Genomic DNA, 22,850 nt, shown 5'->3' with positions numbered 1-22,850 from the left:
TCAGTGCTGCTGCCTCCATTGCATGAGCCAAGAAAGATCAATTGATAGGGCCTGGGCCAGGAACCACCCTGCCAATGCTGCCAGGCTCGGGGAGAGTGGGACAAGACCACTTGTAAGCCCCAGGGTACTTCAGGTCCACTGATCACAGGAACCTGGGGTCTCAGCACAGGTGTTAGAGGTCTGTGCCCACACCATTGCAAAAATGTTTGAGGTCCCCTCTGCATTCTTTCCTCCAGCTGGGTGTTGGGAGGTGTTGGGAGTCAGGGACTGTCATGAACCAGGCAGGATCTGAGGGTTTGAGGTCCTGGGCTCAGGTGCTTCCATCTTCCCTATTGCACAGCTGTGACCCCTTCCTGCCAGAGTATGGCCTCACAGAAGGACCCAGACAAGAGCTGGGAGGAGAAGCAGCACCCAGAGATCAAGTTGGAGCAGCCCAAGTGCAGCCCCAAGGGAGAGGAGGATGAGGAGGTAGAGGACAAGATGGAGGATGCTGCTGCTGAGAAGAATGATGACTCTGAGGAGGATGAGTATGAAGAGGAAGATAAGGATGAGGATGAAAGTGACCAGGATGAGAAGGAATATATGGAGGAGGATGAAGCCAGAGGAGGTCCCTCAGTGCCACGCAAGCAGCTGAATCAGTGCCCTGAGTGTGGGCAGAGTTTCCCACCTGGCTCAGAGCCACTGAAGCACCACTGCCCCCACCCTGGCTCCCGGCCCTTCGTTTGTGGTGACTGTGGCAAGAGGTTCCGCTGGAACTCTGAGCTCATCAAGCACCGCCGCACCCACACTGGAGAGAAAGCGTTCACCTGTGGTGCCTGCGGACAGAGCTTCACCCAGCGCAGCAATCTCACCCGGCACTGCCTCACCCACACTGGAGAGAAGCCCTTCTCTTGTGACAGCTGTGGTAAGAGGTTCAGACAGCTCGCTCATCTTAGGCGACACCACCTCACCCACAGCAGTGAGAAGGCCTTCAGCTGCAGGGACTGCGGCAAGAGCTTCAAACACAGCTCCACTCTCACCATCCATCGCCGCATCCACACTGGAGAGAATCTGTTCCCCTGTGCTGAGTGCGGCAAGAACTTCACCACGAGTACTGAATTCATCCAGCATCAACTCATCCACAGTGGTGAGAAACCTTACAGCTGTGCCCACTGCGGCAAGAGCTTCACTCAGAGTGCAAGCCTAACCAAGCACCGCAGTGTGCACAGCACTGAGAAGACCTTCACCTGCAGGGACTGTGGCAAGAGCTTCAAACGTAGCGACACCCTCGCCATCCACTGCCGCATCCACAGCGGGGAGAGGCTTTTCACCTGTGCTGAGTGCGGCAAGAGCTTCACCGCCGGCTCTATACTCATCCAGCACCAACGCACCCACAGCAGTGAGAAACCATACAATTGTGTCACCTGCGGCAAGAGCTTCACTCATATCAGCATCCTTACCAAACACTGTCGTGTGCACACTGGTGAGAAACCGTTCACCTGTGCTGAGCGTGGCAAGAGCTTCACCCAGAAAGGATATCTCAGCAAGCACCGCTGCGCACACACAGGAGATCAGCCTGCAAGGAAGGGGAGACATAAATAGATGCACCCAGAGTCTGTTGGGATAATCATGGTCCTTCTGAGGAGGCCTTTCCACCACCAAAATCACCTCTTTTTTCCTCTGCAATTCTCAGAGGCTGGGGGTCCAGCAGGAACAAACACCTTCTGCCCTACTGAACACCAGTTAATGCTGATGAGAACAATTACAGTGCTGAGTTGGCATAGCCAGAGCTGCCATTGGAGCTGGGCTGAGCTTCACAAGGTTTTTTCTGGTTCATCCCCAAGGGTAAAAATCCCTCTGCCCATTGCCCAGTTGTATTGCTACAAGGCCAAAGTTACCCAAATCCTCTCTGTTTGCTTTTATTTCAGACATTCCTGCCCACAATGCCCAAATGCTGAGGGCATTCGCTCCCTAGGAATGGGGCTGGAGCTGTGTGCCCAGTTCAGGGAGGTCAAAGTGAGATTCTCAGAAGAGTCTGGAGAGTGTCTTGCTGGGAGTGTTCTCAGGGACATCACAGTGTTTTTTTTTCATTGTGTCAAGGGATGTTAGGTGTTTTGGGGGGCCTGGAGTGTTCTAGAATTGATTTTCAGAATCTTTGGAGGGTGTAGAAGGGATCTCAGGGAGGTGTGTGGAAGCTCTTGGAGAGCTTCTGCCATCTTTCCACTACAGAACTCTGCTGCTCTGCAGCAGGCCTGGGGCTTCCAAAAGTCTTCTCCCTAGCTCAGCTCTGTTCCTGATGGATTCCTGCTGACCTGGGGCTTCCCTCAGCCTTTCCATCCACACAGAAGTGGGAAGAGATTTCTTTGACTATTGAGTTTTCAGGATATTTAAGAGTGTAAAGAGTGAAATCACTGCAAGAAAGGATGCTGTGCCTCAGCACAGTGCCCAGAAATGCTCCCCCAGGATGTTTGTCTTACACTTGGATCTGAGCTTAGCTCTGCAGCTCTAAGCAGTGTGCCTGGCAGAACCGTGAGCTGTTGCTACGCAAGCTGGAGCTGGCTGAGCTGCTGCACAAATCCACAAGTCCTGTGCTCAAGATGCTGCCTTGGGAGCTGAAAGTGCCTGTGCAAACGTCATGGTCTTCAGCTGGAGAGACCTCTCCCCACAAATAACTGCAACAGGCACAGTCTGGAGCTATCCAACATGCAGAGAACCCCAGAAGGGCACTTGGGCAGGGAACTGGGAAGCAGCTAAGGAAGTGCAACTGCAGGTGGGCCTGGGAAACTCTCAAACTGTGAGAGCAACTTGGGGGTGTGGAGCTGCCCCACTGCGGGAAGCCTTTAGGGCTGGTGAGCCAGCGCTGGATGCCAGGTGGTGCTGATCCCTTGCTTTAGAATTCCCTGCTTCTCCTCCTTTCCTGTCCTGCAGCTGCTGTTCTGCAAACAAGGGCAGCTTAAGGACCATGTGTAGAGCCTCTGATTCCCTGCTGACCAACTCCAAGCTGCAAAGTTGTTTTCCTGTGTGAGCCAAGAACAAGATCCTGCATGAGCCAGAGGTACTGGCACCTTTGATTGGAGCATGCTTTAGTTTGTACACAGGGCTGGATTCTACTGCTGCCATGAATCAATGGGAGAGGGAAGAGAGTCTATCAAAATGAGGTACTTTGGGCAAGAGAGATTGGGTTAGGGACTTCCACTCCTGTTAGCTACTTCTGTTAAGGACTTCTGGGCCTTGTGATGTTAAGGACACTCTAAGACTCTGTCATGCTGGGGATTCTGCAAAGCTGTAATAAAGGACTTGTGAGAGGACTCCTGAGGTTCTCTACCCTCTGCCCTTCTGGCATCTCGTGATACCAGCAGGGGGTTGGTCCATTTGTCAGGTCAGAGGGCACCCTGTTCTCAGGGTGAATCATTAAGGACTCCAAACAAAAAATAAGGTGGGGTATGTGTGTGTGCAGGGAACATGGTTTGGGGGAAAGGGTTTGTGTTTAGCTTGGCTATGAAAGACGTTGTAACAATCAAGGGTACTTACAGGCCCATTCAAAGCAATTAAGCCAACTCTTTCAGGGACAGCACCTGAGGGGGTGGCTCAGACAACCTCTGTGCCTGTGTGAGAAACCTGGCAATAGCAGTTTTGTATGTTTGAGGTTGTGTTTCTCATTTAAACTCGAATGCTGAAGATTCCTTGATGTATTGACAGATGGATTTGTCTTGCTACAATATAAAAGACCTCTCAAGTTTTGCAGGCTGCAACCCTTGGAAAAAAGTTTCCTCACAGCATCATCACAGAAGACATCTTTCAAGGACTCTACCTTCCTGGTGTCCCTGCAGATCCATTTGAATCTGGAAGGAAGCTCTCACTTCAGTTCCAACTGAAGGACTGTTGGGGCAGGTGGTAGGTTATGGATTTGTTCTCCTGCTTCCAGGAGGAACAGGGATGAAACGAATTTTGTCCTATTTGCTATGGGGTTCAGCATTGTTACTCTTTTACCTTGTATAATTTTACATAACTGATTCAAAATGTAGTGTCCAATATGCTACTGGTGTCTAATGATGGTGTAAAACAGATTGGTGCCATTAGCCAATCAAAACTCATGTCTATTGTAAAACTTGTTTAAAACTTCTTTCCTTCCTTTCTTTCTTGCTTGCCTCTATCTTTGATTGACAGGGTGGTGTAAGAGGCTAACTCTTGTATCTCTTGATGTGAATCCACAAAGATAAAATCACCCTGTGTATCATGGGAAGGCCCTGTGTCACAGCTCTCACGGAATGATGCTGAAAGTGTGATAAGGCAACAGTTGTGGAGGTTAGCTTTACCATTGGTAAGGAGAACTATGTAGAGTAGAGTAGAGTAGAGTAGAATAGAATAGAATAGAATAAAGTAGAATAGAATAGAATAGAATAGAATAGAATAGAATAGAATAGAATAGAATAGAGTAGAGTAGAATAGAATAGAATAGAATAGAATAGAATAGAATAGAATAGACCAGACCAGGTTGGAAGAGACCTTCAAGATCATGGAGTCCAACCTATCATCCAACACCATCTAATCAACTAAACCATGGCACCAAGCACTCCATCAAGTCTCCCTCTAAACACCTCCAGTGATGGTGACTCCACCACCTCATAGGTGTAAAGGCATCTTAGTAGAACCTGTACTTCGTAGTTCCTTTGCTGCTGTGTGTACTACCCACCCATAGGTGTTAGGAGTAGCTGTTGATTGTATAATCTATAACGAATCAAGCATTTATCATCTTAGTTGTAGCAATATTACTTTTAAGACTTGTATTATTGCTAAGTGTGGTGGTTTAGGCTGGGTGCTGGCCCAGATGCCACTGCACAGACCACTCCTGGGAGGTCCCAAAGGGTGGGCCCAGCCCAGGGGGGTGGTCACAGGAAACCAGGGATTGCATTCCCATAATGCCCTGCTCCCCTATAAAACATCCATACGGCGTCTTCACTTCCTCTTTTGTCCCCTGCTGCTGCCTAGGTAAAATGGCATGAGCTGCCTCCCTTGGGCCTGCTCAGGCCCAAGGCTGGGTTGGGGGAGAGAGGAAAGAGCCCTGGGGGGTTTGGGTGTACCCCCAGGTGGAGATGGGATGTTCTTGGGTATGTTCTGGGATCTCTCTCTTTTGTCACAGTGGTTGTGGTTCTCTGTACAACTTTCATTGTTGTTTTTATTGCTTCCCCATTTAAACTTTCCATCACTTTTGCAATCCCTTTGTCTGAGTCGTTATTTCTGCCCGTGGTGGGGAGGGAGTCTGTCCCAACCCATTACAATAAGGACATTGATCAGTGGAGCATGATCATTCCCTTTCAAAGAAGGGCAGAGGCATGGATCCCAGTGAATATGACAAGAGGGTGGGAGAGTGAGAATGGATTGGATCATGTTCTCAGGCTATTAGACCAGGGACTAAAAGATTCTGGACAAAGGACAAAAAGATTTGTGGGATGGTTAATGTTTGCCATAATATCAGCTGTGATAATATTAGCATCCCCAGCTGCTTCAGTTACAGCTCTGACAAAGGGCATACAAACTGTGGACACAGTGAGAACTTTATTAGTCAATGTGACAAATGATTTGCAGCTGCAGGAAGCTGTAGATGAGGAAATAATGGCAAGGTTATGCATGCTTGAGGCCAGCGTTGTTTGGTTAGGAGACCAACAAGCTGCCTTGCAGACCCATATGATGCTGCAGTGTGATTGGGAATATCATAAGCAGGACATGTGTGTAACATCCTTGTCTTGGAATGACTCTCAGCATGATTGGAACTCACTCAGGTCACATTTACAAGGGGCCTTTCATAGCTCCTTGAAATATAATGTCCAAACACTGAAGCATCAGCTGGAACTGCAATTAGCAAATACACAACAGGTGAGGATGGATTCAACATGGCAAGCACTGAACAAAGAGCTGAGCTGGCTGAATCCAAACAGTTGGTTCTCAGGTCTGAATCTATGAGTGTGGGTTAGAGGTGGAATCTTTGTGGTGATTGGCATTGTAATTGTAGTGTTAATGGTGTTTGTAATCATAAGTGTTAGGAACAGGAGGATGGTCAGGACACAAGTGATGGCTGCTGGTTTAAAACATATAAAAATGGGGAGATGTAGGAAAGCAGAAAGTATCTGTGGAAGGTTTCAGGACAAGAAAGAACAACAGGCTGCTGCTACTGGAAGGCTGGCCTGGTGATAAAGAAGAGCTGACCGTGGTAAACAACCTGGAGTGCGAGACAGGAGGACACTTGCCCCCATGCTGGAGAAACTCAACCTGATATGGGATGAAGATAACAATGGACAGCTGCAGCTCAAAGGAGGAAATTCAGTGAGCAGCAGTGGTGCAAGAATGTCAGGGAGTTGCTTAGCCTGCTGGATTTTTCCTGTATAAACTGCTTGATCTGTGCCAATAAACAATTCCTGCTCCACCAACAAGGAGTTTGTGCAGGCTTTCAGACAGAGAGGCTGAGGGACCTGGGCTGCTTCAGACTGGTGAATGGGGTACAGAGCACTGCCATAGCAGTGTGCACATGGCTGAAGAGTGGTTTCAGAGAGGATGGAGCTCTCCTTGGGTGTGTTACGAGACCAAAAGCTTCACAAAGTGCAGCTTGAAAGGTTCAGAGTGGAGATGAGGCCAAAGAAATGTCCCTCAAAGGGCAGAGCTGCTATGCATGAGGCCATCCAGAGGTGTTGGGAAATAGCAGGGAGAGCTGAGACAGCTCAGGGAAGGGATGGAAATGGCAGGGGGAGAGCTGGCTGGGAAAGCAAGATTGGTGTCAGCAGCCTGAAGAGAAAGAGTTAAAGGCATGGGACAGTGTAGGAGAGGCTGCAGTGGGGATGGCCAAGGGCTCTGGCAAGACTCAGAGGCCAAACAGGACCAAGGTCTTTGTCCCCTTGGCTCTGGCACTTGCCTCTGCCACCAAGGCCTGTGAGGAGAAACTTGGATTTGAGGCTTTGAGGTTCTTCTAGTCCAAGGGCAGTGGTCAGGGTTTGGCTTTATGCTTCATAGAACAAAGGCATACTTTTCTGCCCTGTACTTTGCCTTTGTCTCCCTGCAATCCTGGCCTCTAACAAGCTGCTCTAACGAGTCCCTGGGGAGCCTTTGTCAGTAACAAGCCTCAGTGAGGCCAATCAGTGCTTCAAGGTACTTTGGAGTTTGCTTCTGACTTGGACTTCTTGAGAGGCTTCTTGGCAGTACTTTGGCAGAGTCTCCTGGCAGTACCTAAGGATGATGTAATCAGCCCCAAATACTCCATGGGGCTCATTAAATACTGCTGAACCTCTAATTATTGCCAAGGTTTCTGCAGCTAATTGGAGAGGTTTTTATTGCACAAAGCATCTGTTACAAAGCATTTTTAAAGGTACATTTCATTCCTTTTCAGCAGGAGTTGTCTCTTTGCAAGCAAGCCATAGCAAAACCTGACAAGTTTCTACCCTGGTCACTGCTCACCCTCACTCCCCACTGCCCCCAGCAGAGCCCTGAGCCACAGGTGAGGGACAGGATCTGCCTTGCCAGGGGCTGGGGGTCAGGGCTTGGCCCTTTGCATCAATGAAACCCCTCCAGGTTTCCTCAGCAGCAGAGCCACCTTGAGCTGCTTGTCCTGACCTGTCAGCACTGCCTCAGTTCTCTGCTCTCACCACAGCCTGGAAATGCTTCAGTGCCTCCAGTGATGCTTCCCTTGCATCCACTGTCTCCTTCTGCTCTAACCAGACCCTGGGGACCCTTTCCCAGTATGCTGCACTGGGACCTATTAAAAGCAGAAGAAACTTCAGAGTTTGAAGATGATTTTGACTTCTGGAGAGGTTTCATCAGCTTGTCAGTCTCTGAGGTTCATGGAATTGACTCCAAAGCCACCAGAGGGCTCCTTTAAAATACCTGGGGTGGTCCTTTTGTGCTGAGCCAGGCCAGGCTCCTCGGCTGGAAGGTGTTGCTGGCAAGCAGGCAGAGCTGCAGAGAGACAGCTCAGGTCAGGAGCAGCTGCTCTACACAGCACAGCAGGGCTGAAGACACTGCCAGAGGATCTCAGGGAGATGAGGAAGGCAGAGAGAGCTTCAAGCTGTCCAGGACTGGGAGGGTGACTGAGAGCTCACTGGAGGAGAAGTCACTGCGGTCACTGACACAGTGAGGCTGTGGGTGCCGGACACTGCAGCTGCAGCTCCTGGAGGCATCTCCATCTCGGCAGCTGATGCTCAGCTGAAGTCTCCTGGAGTGTGCACACAGAAGGATGACCAAAGCCCTTTGGTTCCATCCTGTGAGCAGCAGTGAGCAGAGCTGGGTAAGGAGAAGGCTTCACTCCCAGCCCCTCTGCCTTTCTCTCTTCCCTTCACTGTCTCTGCAGCACTGCAGGCCTGCTCCCTGTTTCTCCACCTCTCCATGGCTGTGGTGGTTTTAGGCAATGCCTTTAAAATTTAGTTACAGATTTTGAGCAGAAAAGTAGAAACAAAATAAATAGATCACTCTTGGGTGTGAAAAGGAAAAGATTATTCTAAACAAATTAATTGGATAAATATCTGGAATCAGAGGAGCTGTACCATAACAATTCTCTCTCTTCTGATCTCAACTGTTTTGCTTCACTCAGGAGAGATCACCTGCTTTGGCTGGCCTTGGCTAAGTCTAACCCACTGCTTTGTTTCTCTCTCCACTCCTCCTTTCTCTCTTGGAACAGGGGGGTAGGGGTTAGGGACAGTGGAACAGCTTCCCTAGTCTGTGAGCAGGGGGGTTTTGTGTTGTTTGCTGATAGTAAATACCTGTCTAATATTGTCACTGTACCTGTTCATTGCATTCCATTGAGTGTAGCTCTTGCTTGTCAATACAGCTTCATTTGCTCCTAACTGCTCTGCTCTGGCAAAGCTAATGATGGGGGAAATTTTAACCCACCACAATGGGACTCTTGTTTTATGGGATTGGGCTGTTGGTCACTTTCTGCTCTGACACCAGAGAAATCTTCATGGCAATTCTGGGTCCCTGCTGTGTTTGAAGCTGTGATGAGCTCTGCCATGGGTTGGTAGTGATGGGACTGAGCTGATCCATTCCTCCTGCACCTCAGGGACAGGGGTTACAATGAGGCTGAGAGAAGTGTGCCCTAACTTGTCACTGCCTTTCCCTCCTTGCACAGGTCTCCATGCCCAGAGGCAGCAGATGGCCAACAGCAGCTCCATCATCCCCTTCCTCCTCCTGCCATTCTCAGGCACAAGGCAACAGCAGCTCCTGCACTTCTGCCTCTTCCTGGCCATCTACCTGGCTGCCCTGCTGGGCAATGGCCTCATCATCACCACCATAGCCTGGGACCACCACCTCCACACCCCCATGTACTTCTTCCTCCTCAACCTTGCCCTCCTTGACCTGGGTGCCATCTCCACCACTGTGCCCAAGTCCATGGTGAATTCCCTGAGGGACACCAGGGACATCTCCTATGCAGGATGTGTTGCTCAGGTCTTTCTCTTTGTCTTTTTCATTTCTGCAGAGTATTTTCTCCTCACCACCATGTCCTACGATCGCTACATTGCCATCTGCAGACCCCTGCACTATGAGACCCTCCTGGGCAGCAGAGTTTGTCTCCACCTGGCAGCAGCTGCCTGGGCCTGTGGCTTTCTCTTTGCTCTGCTGCACACAGCCAATACATTTTCTCTGCCCCTCTGCCAGGGCAATGCTGTGGAGCAGTTCTTCTGTGAAGTCCCCCAGATCCTCAAGCTCTCCTGCTCCACATCCTACCTCAGGGAAATTTGGGTAATTGTCATTGGTGTCTCCTTAGCATTTGTCTGTTTTGTGTTCATTGTGGTGTCCTATGTGCAGATCTTCAGGGCAGTGCTGAGGATCCCCTCTCAGCAGGGACGCCATAAAGCCTTTGCCACCTGCCTCCCTCACCTGGCTGTGGTCTCCCTCTTTCTCAGCACTGCCTTCATTGCCTATCTGAAGCCATCTTCCATCTCCTCCCCATCCCTCGATCTGTTGCTGTCAGTTCTGTACTCAGTAGTGCCTCCAGCAGTGAACCCTCTCATCTACAGCCTGAGGAACCAGGAGCTCAAGGCTGCCCTGAGCCAACTGATCCCTGGATAATTTCAGAAGCAATAAACTCTTTGTCTTCTCTTGCAGAGCAGTTCTGATGTTATTCAGTGCAGTCCCAGCCTGGCTGCCCGTGTTGTGGCTGCTGCTGGTGCTGTTCCCCTTGTGAGAATGTTGTTCCCACACAAATGTCTTTCTTCAGACCATTTCTGGTTCAGTGTTGTCCTGTCTGCTGTGACCCAGAGGCTGCAGGCATGAGCAGCTGTGCTCCCTCTGTGTTCAACACAATAAAGAACCCTGCAGGGAGTTGTTTCTCTTGTTTCCTTCCTCCAAGGCTTCTGTGGAGCTGCAGGGCAGTGCCTGTGTACAGAAGTGGAGGGGCAGACTCCCAGCACAGCAGCAGTGCCAGGGAGCCCCAGAGCTTGGGCTGTCCTCAGCTGCTCTTTCTGCCCTTCCACCCTCTCCTGCTGAGCCTCTGTGGTGGGGCAAGGCCTGAGTGCTCTGGCAGCTTAGGCACTGTGCTGCTGGGTGGCAGTGCTGGGACTGCAGGCAGGGACAGTCCAGGGCTGCTTGTGAGACAGAGCTGGGCTCCAGAGCAGCACTGCCATCAGAACAGGAGGTCTCCTCAATCCTTCATCCCCCAACCCCCCCCATTACAGACTGCAACTAGTCAGAGTCCAAACTGGATACCCTGACCCCCTTCTCAGTCCAAACATGGTTCCTTTAACCCCTCCCAGTACAGATGTGGCCTCATCCCAGTCCAAACTGGATCCTACTGTCCTCTAGCACTGCAGCCTGGGTCCAGTCCCATTTCCAGTATAAGCTGTGTTATTGTCTTCACATAGTACAAAGTTGATCATTTTAATACATCCCTGTACAGACCTGGCCTCATCCCAGCACAAATTGGACCATCTTGGTCCCCTCCCTGTACCTACTGCATCTCTCCGCAAGTTAGCTGTGTACTCTGATTCCAACCCAGTATGGACTGTGCCCCCTCCCAGTACAAACTGCATCTCTTGAATCCCTCCCAGTACAGGCAGGGCCCTGTCCAAACTGGTGTCCTGATCCCATTCCTGTATAGTCCAAGACCTGTCCCAAAATCCGGATCCAATGGCATCACCCAGTACAGACTGGGGACCATCCCAGTGCAAACTGCATCTCCTGATCTCCTCCCAGTACAGACAGGGTCTCATCCCACAGCAAAGCTGAAGCTGAAATCAGATATCAGGACTCCTTCCCAGTACAGACTGTGGCTTTTCCCAGGAAAAGCTGCACCACCTGAACCCCTCCCAGGACCAGACTGGGACCCCTCTCAGTACAAACTACATCCCTTTACACTCTCCCAGGCAGACTGGGCCCCAGCCCAGTACAACCTGAGTCCCCTGGCCACATCCCAGTACAGTCTGGGACTCATCCCAGTACATACTGGGACTCAGCCCAGTACATACTGGGTTGCTCTAAACACTCCCACCACAGACTGGACCCTGTCACACTCACAACTCCATACCCTAATCACACCAGAGTCCAGTCTGGGCCATCTCCTATTTCAAACTGGCTCCCATTAACATCTCCAGGTACAGCCCAGGCCTTGTCCCAGTAAAAACTGATTGCACTCCTCCCATCCTGTACTGTTCAACACTTTTATCACTACTGTAGACAGAGGGATGGAGGCACCATCAGCAAGTGTACAGATGGCACCAACCTGAGTGGTGCTGTTTATATGGCACAGGGAAGGGACAGCAGTGAGCGGGCCCTGGACAACTTGGAGGGATGCTGCCCAGGTGACCCTCATGAAGTTCAACAAGAGCAAGAGAAGGGTCCTGCAGCTGGGCTGGAACAATCCTCACTATCAATACAGGCTAGGGGAGGAGGTGATAGAAAGCAGCCCTGAGGAAAAGGGCTTGGAGGTACTGGTGGGGGAGAAGCTGGCCAGGAGCAGGCAGTGTGAGCTTGCAGCACAGAAGGCCAAGGGCAGCTTGGGCTGCATCCAAAACAACATGGCCAGAGATGGAGAGAGAGGATCCTGGCACAACTCTGCTCTGGTGAGACCTCCCCTGGAGTACTGCATCCAGCTCTGAAGTCTCAACACAGGAAGGATATGAAGTTGATGGAGCACATCCACAGGAGGGCTACAGAATGATCAGGGGCTTGGAGCAGCTCTGCTATGAGGACAGGCTGAGGGAGCTGGGGGTGTTCAGCCTGCAGAAGGCTCTGGGGATACCTTATAACAACTTTCCTGTATCTGAAGTATACTGGATGAGGACAGACTGTTTGCAAAGGCCTGCAGTGACAGGACAAGAGGCAGTGGCTTCAAACTAGAGCACAGCAGATTTAGATCAGTGTGCACCTGCTTGAAGTCTGCTGCTGCTGCAGCTCTTGGTGTTGGTGGGAAGGGAAGAGAAGAAAACCTCCATAGTGTGCAACTTGTAATGTTCTGACTGGAGGTGAAAGAAAGAAAGAAAAGTCACCAAAGGGGATCCTTGTGGTCCAAGAGGTCTTGGCATTGGATTTCAAGAAATGGCTATGGAGAGTAGAGAGAAAAGGGAGGAAGAGAAATGTCATGGAGAGAGCTGGTAGGAAGGCAAGATGGGTGTCAGGAACTGGAACAGAAAGAGCTGCAGGCATGGGACAGTGTAGGACAGCCTGCAGTAGCAATGACCAAGGGCTCTGGCAAGGCTGAGAAATCCAAACTCTCTTTGTCCATTTTTCTCTGGCAGTTGCCTCTGCCACCAAGGCCAGGGAGATGAAACTTTAGCTTGAGCCTCTCTGCATCTGGCTGCCCAGGCTCTGTGGTCAGGGTTTGGCCTTTCTGCTGCAGAAACCAAACCCAGTGTGGGGGACAGTGTAGGACAGCCTGTGGTGGGGATGGCAATGGGCACTGGCAAGGCTGGAAGTCATCAGGAGAACCCAAGGCTTTGCCATTTTGACTGTGGCAATCATCCACCACCAAGGGCTGTGAGGAGACTTCCTAAGGCACCAGGGGGTCCTCAGTGCCTCCTTAAACACCCCCAGGAAGGCTGGGGACTGTCATCCCCTTGTCCTTTTCTCAGCATCACAAAACCCCACAGCCCACAGCACCTGAGGAGCCCTGACTCATACATGAGGGACAGGATCTGCCTGCCCAGGCACTGTGGTCAGGGTTTGGCCTTTCTGCTCCATAAACCAAACCCAGAGTTTGCTCTCCTGCATTTTGCCTTTGTCTGCCTGCAATCATGGCCTCCACTGAGCTGCTCTAAGGAGCCCTTGGGAGGCTTTGTTGGTAATGCCCCTCAGTGGGGCCAATCAGTGCTTCAAGGTACTTTGTGTTTTCCTTCTGACTTCTGAAGAAGTTTCTTCAGTCTTCTCTCAGTACCTGAGGTTCCTGCAATGAGTCCCAAGTGCCCTAAGGAGATGTTTGTGTCTCTGCAATCTTCTTCAGGATTTCAAAGTGCACCTCACAAAGCTCATTTTTGTATGTCAAAGATAAAATATTTTACTGCATTTCAGTTTAGAGCAGAGATGATAATTCCCCAAGTGACACTGACCCAGGCTGTCTCAGCAGGACATCTGCACTTGCAGGAACATCTGTCCTTCAGTCTGACATTGAGTGGACAACTTTGCTCCTCACCCTCCCCAACCTTCCCATTGCTGTCACTGCCCACCTGGGGCTTACAAGGTGATTCAGCAGAATGTGTTCTGATCCAAGAGCCTCTGAATGACAGAGTGGATAAGGACAAGGCTGACCCTGACTGACTGCAAGGGATCCTGAATTCAAATCTGTTTCTATGGCTGTGCCTGGAGAGAAGGACCAAGCACACAGACACAGGGACAGAGCTGGCTGGGTCCAGTGCAAGGTAGAAACCTTGCCCCTGGTGACAACAAAGGCATCTGTCCAAAGACACAGAGAGGTGGAGAGGTGGCTAGCAGAGAGGCTGCCCTGGAGTTCAGTTTCCTTCTGCTGGAGCTCCAGGCAAACCCTCACAATGCTTTGGCATTCTTAGGGCAAAAGAACTGAGCCTGGAGAAGTCTGACTTGGTGCTGGCCCTTGGTGCAGGTTGTGTCTGAGTGATGTCTGTGTGGGGGAGATGCTGGCCACAGCTGCTGTGATCCAGGAGAGCTCCAAGGCTCTGGCTTTAGGGTCACTGTTTTTAGAGGGGGAGATCACTGACTTTCATCAGGTGTTTCTCTGAGCTGGAGAACCTTGGATGCTGAATCATCCTGGGATCTTTTGCCACTTGCACAGACCCTGAAGTTTTTGACCTCCAGAGTTTTCTATCACCTCCCTGTTGGCTGTGATCCAAGCACAGATGCACTGAGCTGGTAGGAGGTGACCAACCCCCAAGCCATAGGGAGAGCAGTGCAAGGCTGGGAGAGCAAGGGTGCAGCACACCAAGGACACTTCTCAGTTCTCTATTTCTCTCTGTCCTGATCCATCCCTGGCTTACCCTGGGCTACTTCATGGCCTAGGCCTTTTCTTTGTTTGTTTGTTTTTAACCTAAAATGAGAATGCATGTTGTGTTGTAAGGAATTTTGACTTTCCCATTAACTATTTAAAACTAAGGCAAACTGGTGAGGTGACACAGAAATCCATAGGAACATTTTCTCTAGTCACACAACAATTAAACAATCATAACAGCCAGTCCTAACTCACACGGTGCTGTGGTGCATTCTTCTGAGTGATGCTTTTGATCCCAGATTACCATAGCAGTTGTTGTGATCGATGTTCGACTGCATGGGAAATGCTGTGTGCTCATGGCCTTGATTCCTCTGCCGTTGTTCATTGCGATGATTGCAGTTGGCATGGGGTAGACATTTCTTGCTGCTATCACTAAACCCCCTTAGCTATAAAATATACATCCTCTCTTTTGCTTTGTTGATTTTTTCTTGATAGATTTTTTAATTTTTTTATTTTTATTATTTTTATTTTTTAAATTTTATTTTTAATTTTAATTTTTATTTTAAGTATTTCATTTTTTAAATATTTTTCTTAATTTTAATTTTTAATCCAATTTTTAATTTTTTTTATCTTATATTATTTTTAAAAAACTATTTTAATTATTTTTTGTATGTTTGCTTTATTTAATCTATTTTTAAAATTTCTAATATTTTTATTTCAATTAAAAAAATTAATCAATTTTTAAAAATCTTAATTTTTTATTTAATCTATTTTTTAATTTCGTAATTTTATTTTGTTTTGGTTTTATTATTTTTTTAACTTTTTTTAAAATTTACATTATTTTTATATTTATTTTTATTTTATTTTTAATATTATTTTAATTAATTTTAAATTTTTAAATTTTAATTATTTTAAATTTAATTTTTAAAATCTAATTTTTAATGCAATTAATGTTTTTAATATGCCTTTTAAATATTTTTTCTTTTGTTGTTATCTGTATTTTTTGGCCTATAATTTTTAATAATTTTTAAGGTAATTTTATTTTTCTTTTAAATCTACTTTTATTGATTGATTTTTTTATAGCTTTTAATTTTTCTTGCATTTTATTTATCATAATTTAATCTTGTATTAATGAATTTTTATGTTATTTTATAATCTAATTTTGTAATTATTTTTTCATTTAATTTTTTAATTGTTTTTTATTTTATTTTTTCATTTTTTATTTTCTTTTTAACCTTTTTTGTATTTAATATTTTGTCCTTATTTTTCATTTTAAATTATTTGTAAATTTTTATTTTGCTAATAATCCTTATGCTTTTTGTTAATAGTTATTTTTTGTTAGTAATCCTTATGGGGTTTATTTGTTTGGGGTTTTTAAAATTATTATTATGTTAAATTGCTTTTTATATTAAATATTTTTTCTTTCTTTTTTATAATTTGCTATTATTATTATTATTATTATTATTATTATTATTATTATTATTATTATTATTATTGTTGTTGTTGTTGTTGTTGTTGTTGTTGTTGTTGTTGTTGTTGTTGTTATTTTGTACTTTTACTTTGTAGTAGTACTTTGTGCTATTAGCCAAACACCAAACTCAGGTGTGAGAGGCAATGCACCAGAATGGACTCTCCAGTCTGTCTATTAGCTGAGGAAGGAGGTGGATGTGGAAAGTTTAATACATCTGATTGGTGCCTAAAGACTGAGGACAATGGGGAGGCAGCAATAAATATAGCCACTAACAGCAGGGAAATAGCTCATGGACCAGTCCAAACCTGGAAAGGACTGGAATGGGACACATTATCTTGGTTGCCTGGTGAGCCATGGGTCAAACGAGTGTCATTCTTCTCTTTGTGCAACAGCAGCTCTAATCTTTCTACCATGTCTGATACCCTGGTTTGTATGGCTTATCCATCCTGCAGTCAGGCAGGTGCAGGTTGTAGCCATATGAAGTGAGCCAGAAAAGGCTATAAAAAAGAGCAGTATTTGGTATCTGCAAATCAGACCAACATCAGAAATGAGCCAAGAGGAAAGGCTTTAGTTAATGGGGAATTCATTTTGTGAAGACAATTATTAAAGCAAGAAGAGGAGGGGTTGATGGGATCAAAAGGAGGTAGTGTCCTTACAAAGGAAGAATTGGCTCTGCTGAGTCCCTTCCCTTGAACCTTGCTGTAAATCAGCAGGGGTCTGTCTGGAGATAGCAGACACTGAACACAGCCTGAACTGCTGAACTTTTAGGCCAGAACACAGGCTTAACAGACTGCTGAATATTAACTTCTGCACCCAGAGAAGTGGAGAACCTAATTTAAACAAAGATAGGATGTATGAATCAGGGAGGGTTCATGTGAAGGAGGACATGTAGCAGGGCTTTCAGGGAAGACTAAATCCTGAGTACCTGAGCAGGTGGGGAAAGGGAAATTTGCATCCAGAAATGTAGGATGAAAGGGGAGCTGTGCCTTCAGCAATGAGAGAGACCCCACAGGGAGTTGTCCTGTGGACTCTGTCTTTATTCAAATAAAGTTTTACAAGAGTCCTCTGTCTCTGTTATGAACTTCTAGATGGGAAGAAGTTTTCCTTGCGTGTTGCACAGACAGGGAGCACAGCTGCTCATGTCTGCAGCCTCTAGGTCACAGCAGACAGGACAACACTGAATCAGAACTGGTCTGAAGAATGACTCTGGCGGGGAAACAAAATTCTCACAAGGGTAACAGCACCAGCAGCAGCCAAAAAGAGAGAAACCAGACTGTGAGTGACATCACAACTGATCTGCAGGAGAAGAGTTTATTGCTTCTGAAAGCATCTGGTGGTCATTTTCCTCAGGGCATCCTTGAGCTCCTGGTTCCTCAGGCTGTAGATGAGAGGGTTCACTGCTGGAGGCACCACTGAGTACAGAACTGCAAGCACCAGATCCAGGGATGGGGAGGAGATAGAGGAGGGCTTCAGGTGGGCAAGGATTACAGTGCTGACAAACAGGGAGACCACAGCCAGGTGAGGGAGGCAGGTGGCAAAGGTTTTGTGGCATCCCTGCTGAGAGGGGATCCTCAGCACTGCCCTGAAGATCTGCACATAGGATACCACAATCAACACAAAACAAACAAAGAATAAAAAGGCACTGAGCACAATAAGCCAAAGTTCCCTGAGGTAGGATGTGGAGCAGGAGAGCTTGAGGATCTGGGGGATTTCACAGAAGAACTGGTGCACAGCATTGCCCTGGCAGAGAGGCAGGGAAAATGTATTGGCTGTGTGCAGCAGAGCATAGAGAAAGCCACAGGCCCCCACAGCTGCTACCATGTGGACACAAACTCTGCTGTCCAGGAGGGTCTCATAGTGCAGGGGTCTGCAGATGGCAACATAGCGATCGTAGGACATGGTGGTGAGGAGAAAATACTCTGTAGCAATTAGGAATACATAAAAGAGGACCTGGAGAACACATCCTGTGTAGGAGATGTCCCTGGTGTCCCAAAGGGAATTGTCCATGGATTTTGGCACAGTGGTGGAGATGGCACCCAGGTCAAGGAAGGAGAGGTTGAGGAGGAAGAAGTACATGGGGGTGTGGAGGTGGTGGTCCCAGGCTATGGTGGTGATGATGAGGCCATTGCCCAGCAGGGCAGCCAGGTAGATGGCCAGGAAGAGGCAGAAGTGCAGGAGCTGCAGCTGCCTTGTGCCTGGGAATGGCAGGAGGAGGAAGTGGGTGATGGAGCTGCTGTTGGACATCTGCTGCCTGTGGGAATGTCTAAGAAAGAAAAGAAAACAAAACTTTATGACAGACTCCTCTGAGAAGAAGCACTCCAGGGGTCACCGTGATCCCACAGCTGAAATGGATTTGCTGTCTGGTTTTCTCTTGCTGAGGCTGCTGTGAGGAGCAGGACCTCAGGCCATGTGCTGCCAAGGGCTCATCTGGGCTCTGCTACAGTGGAGCTACAATCTGTTCATCATTTCTTGCCCACTGCCCTGCACTTTCCCCTGTGCTGCCTTGCGGGTGTTATGCCCAAATTAGCCTTTAGAACCCCCCCAGCTCTCTGTGCTCTGAGGAGTGCAGGGGAGCACTGATTCAAAGGACAGCTCTGTGAACTCTTCTCTGTCCCAGCCCAGAAGTGCAGCTGTGAGAGACAGAGCAGGACACAGCCTCTCCTGAAGAGAATCAAAGGACTCTGGGAGCTTAGTCCTGACCCCCAAGGGAAGGCTCAGCACTGCCCAGTATCCTATGGCAGATCTGGGCCTTCCTGGGGGCAGTTCCAATCCCAGCAGGATGGGCAGAGCAGTCAGGGATCCTGGAGATGAGATGTTCTAAAGAGTCATTGCCCAGCAGGCAGCAAGCCTGAGACATCTGCAGAGAAGTACGGAGATGGCAGCTTGAACACAGCCTCCCCTAGGTCTTCTTTGCAAATTCCCCTCATCCCCAGCCCATATCTCTCCTGCCTGGAGCTGTCCCTCTCAGGAAAGGCTCAAGATCACCTCAGACTCACCCTGTCAGCACCTGCAGTGACTTCTCCAGTGAGCTCTCAGCATCCTCCCAGTCCTGGCTGTCTTGAAGCTCTCTCTGCTTTCCTCATCTCCCTGAGATGCCCTGGCAGTGCCCTCAGCCCTGCTGTGCTGTGCATAGGAGCTGCTCCTGGCCAGATCTCCATGCAGCCCAGGAGCCTGGCCCAGCTCAGCAGCAGATGATCAGCACAGGGCATTTAAAGGAGCCCTCTGGTGGCTTTGGTGCCAGGTAAACCTCAGGGAAGGAGAGGAAGCTGATGAAACCTCTGCAGAAGTCAGTCAGAGTCAAACTCTGAAGTTTCTTGTAGTGTTAATTGGTTCCACTTGGGGACACTACAGGGAAAATGCCCTCAGGGTCTGGTGAGAGCAGAGAAGTGAGGCAGTGCTGACAGGTCAGGACAAGCAGCTCAAGGTGGCTCTGCTGCTGAGGAAACCTGGAGGGGTTTCATTGATCCAAAGGGCCAAGCCCTGACCCGCAGCCCCTGGCAAGGCAGATCCTGTCCCTTACCTGTGGCTCATGGCTCTGCTGGGGGCAGTGGGGAGTGAGGATGAGCAGTGACCAGGGTAGGACCTTGTCAGGTTTTGCTGTGGTTTGCTTGCAAAGAGACAACTCCTGCTGAAATGTATTGAACTGTACCTTTAAAAATATTTTTTATCAGATACTTTGATCAATAAAATCCTCTCCAATTAGCTGCAGAAACCTTGGCAATAATTAGAGGTTCAGCAGTATTTAATGAGCCCCATGGAGGATTTGGGGCTGATTACATCATCCTCAGGTACTGCCAGGAGACTCTGCCAAGATACTGCCAAGAAGCTTCTCAACATGTCCAAGTCAGAAGCAAACTCCAAAGTACCTTGAAGCACTGATTGGCCTCACTGAGGCTTGTTACTGACAAAGGCTCCCCAGGGACTCGTTAGAGCAGCTTGTTAGAGGCCAGGATTGCAGGGAGACAAAGGCAAAGTACAGGGGAGAAAAACTTGCCTTTGGTCTAGGAAGCAGAAAGGCCAAGCCCTGACCACTGCCCTTGGACTAGAAGAACCTCAAAGCCAAGTTTCTCCTCACAGGCTTTGGTGGCAGAGGTAACTGCCAGATCCAAGGGCACAAAGCCCTTGGTCCTGTTGGGCCACTCAGCCTTGCCAGAGGCCTTGGCCATCCCTACTGCAGCCTCTCCTACACTGTCCGCTGCCTGGAGCTCTTTCCCTTCAGGCTGCTGACACCAATCTTGCCTCCCCACCCAGCTCTTCCCCTGCCATTTCCATCCCTTCCCTGAGCTGTCTCAGCTCTCCCTGCCATTTCCTGACCCCTCTGGATGGCCTCATGCATAGCAGCTCTGCCCTTTCAGGTACATGTCTTTGCCCTCCTCTCCAGTCTGAACCTTCCAAGCTGCACTTTGTGGAGGTTTTGGTCTCTTCCTGCTCCCCAGAAGAGCTCCATCCTCTCTGAAACCACCCTTCAGCCTTGTGCACACTGCTATGGCAGTGCCCTGAGCCTTCATTCAGCAGGCTGAAGCAGCCCAGGTCCCTCAGCCTCTCCACAGTGATGTCAACCCTCATCCTGGCAGATTCTATTCTAATATTTATATAATTCATATTTCATATACATAGATTAATAACCTCTTTGTCACACCTTGCTGCTAGGAAATGTTATGGAGCAGGTCATGCTGCACTTGCAATATAACCAGGTGACCAGGCCCAGTCAGCAGGGGTTTATGAAAGGCAGGTCCTGCCTGACTAAACTGATCTCCTTCTACAGTAAGGTGACCTGGCTAGGGGGTGAGGGAAGGGCCATGGACACTGTCTGCCTGGACTTTAGTGAAGCCTTTGACACTCTGCCTGTCACAAAGGAGAGAGAGCAGGCAGGACAGTTACGAAACAGCAAACCTCTGCTTATTACAATGCAATCTGCTCCCCTGCCAATAGAATCAAATGAGCAATTGGATTGTCAGCTGGGGAAGTTCTGTTATTCAGCTGCTTAGACTACCAAATTATTTGGAACATTTCCATGTTGGGAAAGATGAACCAAAACTTGCCCCAGCTCACTTAGAAAAGGGAAAATCTCCCAGGGATACCCAGAAATTACACTCCCCAAAGAGCAGAGAGAGGGAGGTGGAATTCTTTAGGTTCCATGCTAGCAGGGAGCAGTGTCTTGCCAGGCAGAGGGACAAATCCTGAGTGAGGCAAGCCCCCAGGAACCATCCCCTGGCAGTGAGAAGTTGCTACCAGTCCCAGCGCACTTTGCAAAGCCCCAGGACAATCTGCAGAGCCTGGGAAGAAGCTTCCAGAGCTGCTGCTGTTATGCTGCCGCCAGAGCAGCCAGCTACCCAAGCCTTACCAGCTAGCATACAGCAGCTTCCCACCCCTGCTTGGGTGCAACTCAGTGAGTGCTTTACTGCCTCCTTTGTTTGATGGTTCTTGTGGATGTGGTGAAGGCACATTGTGCCCAGAATTATGCCCCAGATACTGAAACTTGTCCCAGCATGTGTGGACACATTCCCCTCCTTTCCTGAAAGGAACAAAGGCCAAGGTGTTAGCCAGGCAGCACAAACAACTGCACACACCCATGGCATGGGATGCTGGTGCTGATATCAAGTATAGCATAATGCTAGCTTCAGGCTTCCTATAGGCTAAAGCCAGTTGTTTATGAGAGTGCCCATTGGCCAAACCTGGCCTAGAGGAACTTGCAAGTATTGCCCCAACTTGTAAATAAGTTGCCCTCTTTCTCTTTGTCCCCTCTCTCCTTGCCTGAGCTGCTAAGCTTGTTGCCTACATGCCACAGTCTTTGCTATTAAGCTCATCCATAAGAAGTCTTCACACACCTCCCATTACAGACTGAATGCTTTTATCACCTCCCAGTGCATGCTGGATCCTAGGATGCCCTCCCAGTACAACCTGGCCCCCTTCCATCCTCTCTACTCAGTCCCCTGCTCCAATGCAGTGGATCTGAGCCAATCCCTCACCTTGCCCCTTACAGTTCAGCCCCTCCCAAACCCACCCCTAACCTTGACTCTGCCCCCATTGCTCATCCTGTCTCCAGCCTTTACCCTTGGCATTGGCCCTTGGGTGTTAACCCCAGGCCTCAACCCAGCCACAGCCCACCCTCTGCCTCTCAGAACTGACCCTCACCTCAGCCCTTCCCAGAACACTCAGCAGGACATGTGAAGGAAGGAGACTTCTGAACTTTCTCACTAACTGTTAGAAACTCTCCCACTAGTTCAGAGCTTAGATTTCTGACATCAAGAAAGTAAACCTGGAACTTGGGAGAGCAAATGGAGATAGAGCAGCAGATGGCAGCTCTAGACAGAGAAAGAAATAAGGCTGAGTCTGGAAAGCAGGCTGGGTTCTCACACCCCTGGGCCTCACTAACAAGAGAAGGACAGTTCTGTGGGATTGGCAGAGGACCAACAGGAAAAATACAAGACAGAAGACATGGGGACTGCAATGTTGTTGAAAGGACAGGAGGTGGCAGCAAAGACCAAGACATGGAAGGACTTTATCAAACAAGATTTTATCCTTCCAATGCCTGTGATTACTGAGTCCTAGATGAGGACCAGAGTTAACCTTTTTAGCACAGGTACATTTTGGAGTGAGCATTCCATGTCCATGCAGGTTAGTGAAGGATACTGCTGAATGGCTAGGGGAGGCACTGAGTGTGATTTCCTCACTTCACATTGAAGACCCTCACAGAACCCCTCAAGTACACCTCCCTGAAGTGGGCACATGGCTTCATCTCTGGCCCTGGGGAAGAAATGTCCCCAAAAGTGGCCTTTTGGGAAACAAATGTCAAAGAAAAACCAAGCAAAGACAATATTTTATTAGGGTTGGGGTTTCCATTCTGATCAGGCATTATCCTTGGGATGAGGTTTTTCTTTTCCCTCTAGGAATCCCAAAGTGTTGAGGAACAAACAGCCAAATCCCAGCCCAGCTGCAGTGGTGGCAGTGGCTGTGCTAACTCAGCACTGTCATTACTCTCCTCAGCACTGGCTGGTGCTGAGAAGGGCAGGGGCACATTTGCTCCTG

The 22,850-nt window shown here is 48.6% G+C and overlaps 2 protein-coding genes across 2 annotated transcripts in view; one reads left to right on the top strand and one right to left on the bottom strand.

Moving 5' to 3' along the window:
* LOC137458957 (zinc finger protein 850-like) overlaps positions 1-22,850 on the bottom strand; it is a 142,183-nt gene that overhangs the window by 68,963 nt on the left and 50,370 nt on the right.
* LOC137458953 (olfactory receptor 14A16-like) lies at positions 9,181-14,763 on the top strand (the record flags this gene model as incomplete). Its single annotated transcript, XM_068170241.1, has 2 exons — positions 9,181-10,002; positions 14,650-14,763. Coding segments are annotated over 2 exons (936 nt in total), but the record flags the coding sequence as incomplete, so codon positions are not given.

The sequence above is a fragment of the Melanerpes formicivorus genome, unplaced genomic scaffold (genome assembly GCF_026170545.1).
Source record: "Melanerpes formicivorus ecotype bairdi unplaced genomic scaffold, bMelFor1.0.p_v2 SCAF_301, whole genome shotgun sequence".
Lineage (NCBI taxonomy): Eukaryota > Metazoa > Chordata > Aves > Piciformes > Picidae > Melanerpes > Melanerpes formicivorus.
This window is presented reverse-complemented; position numbering and strand designations above follow the sequence as displayed.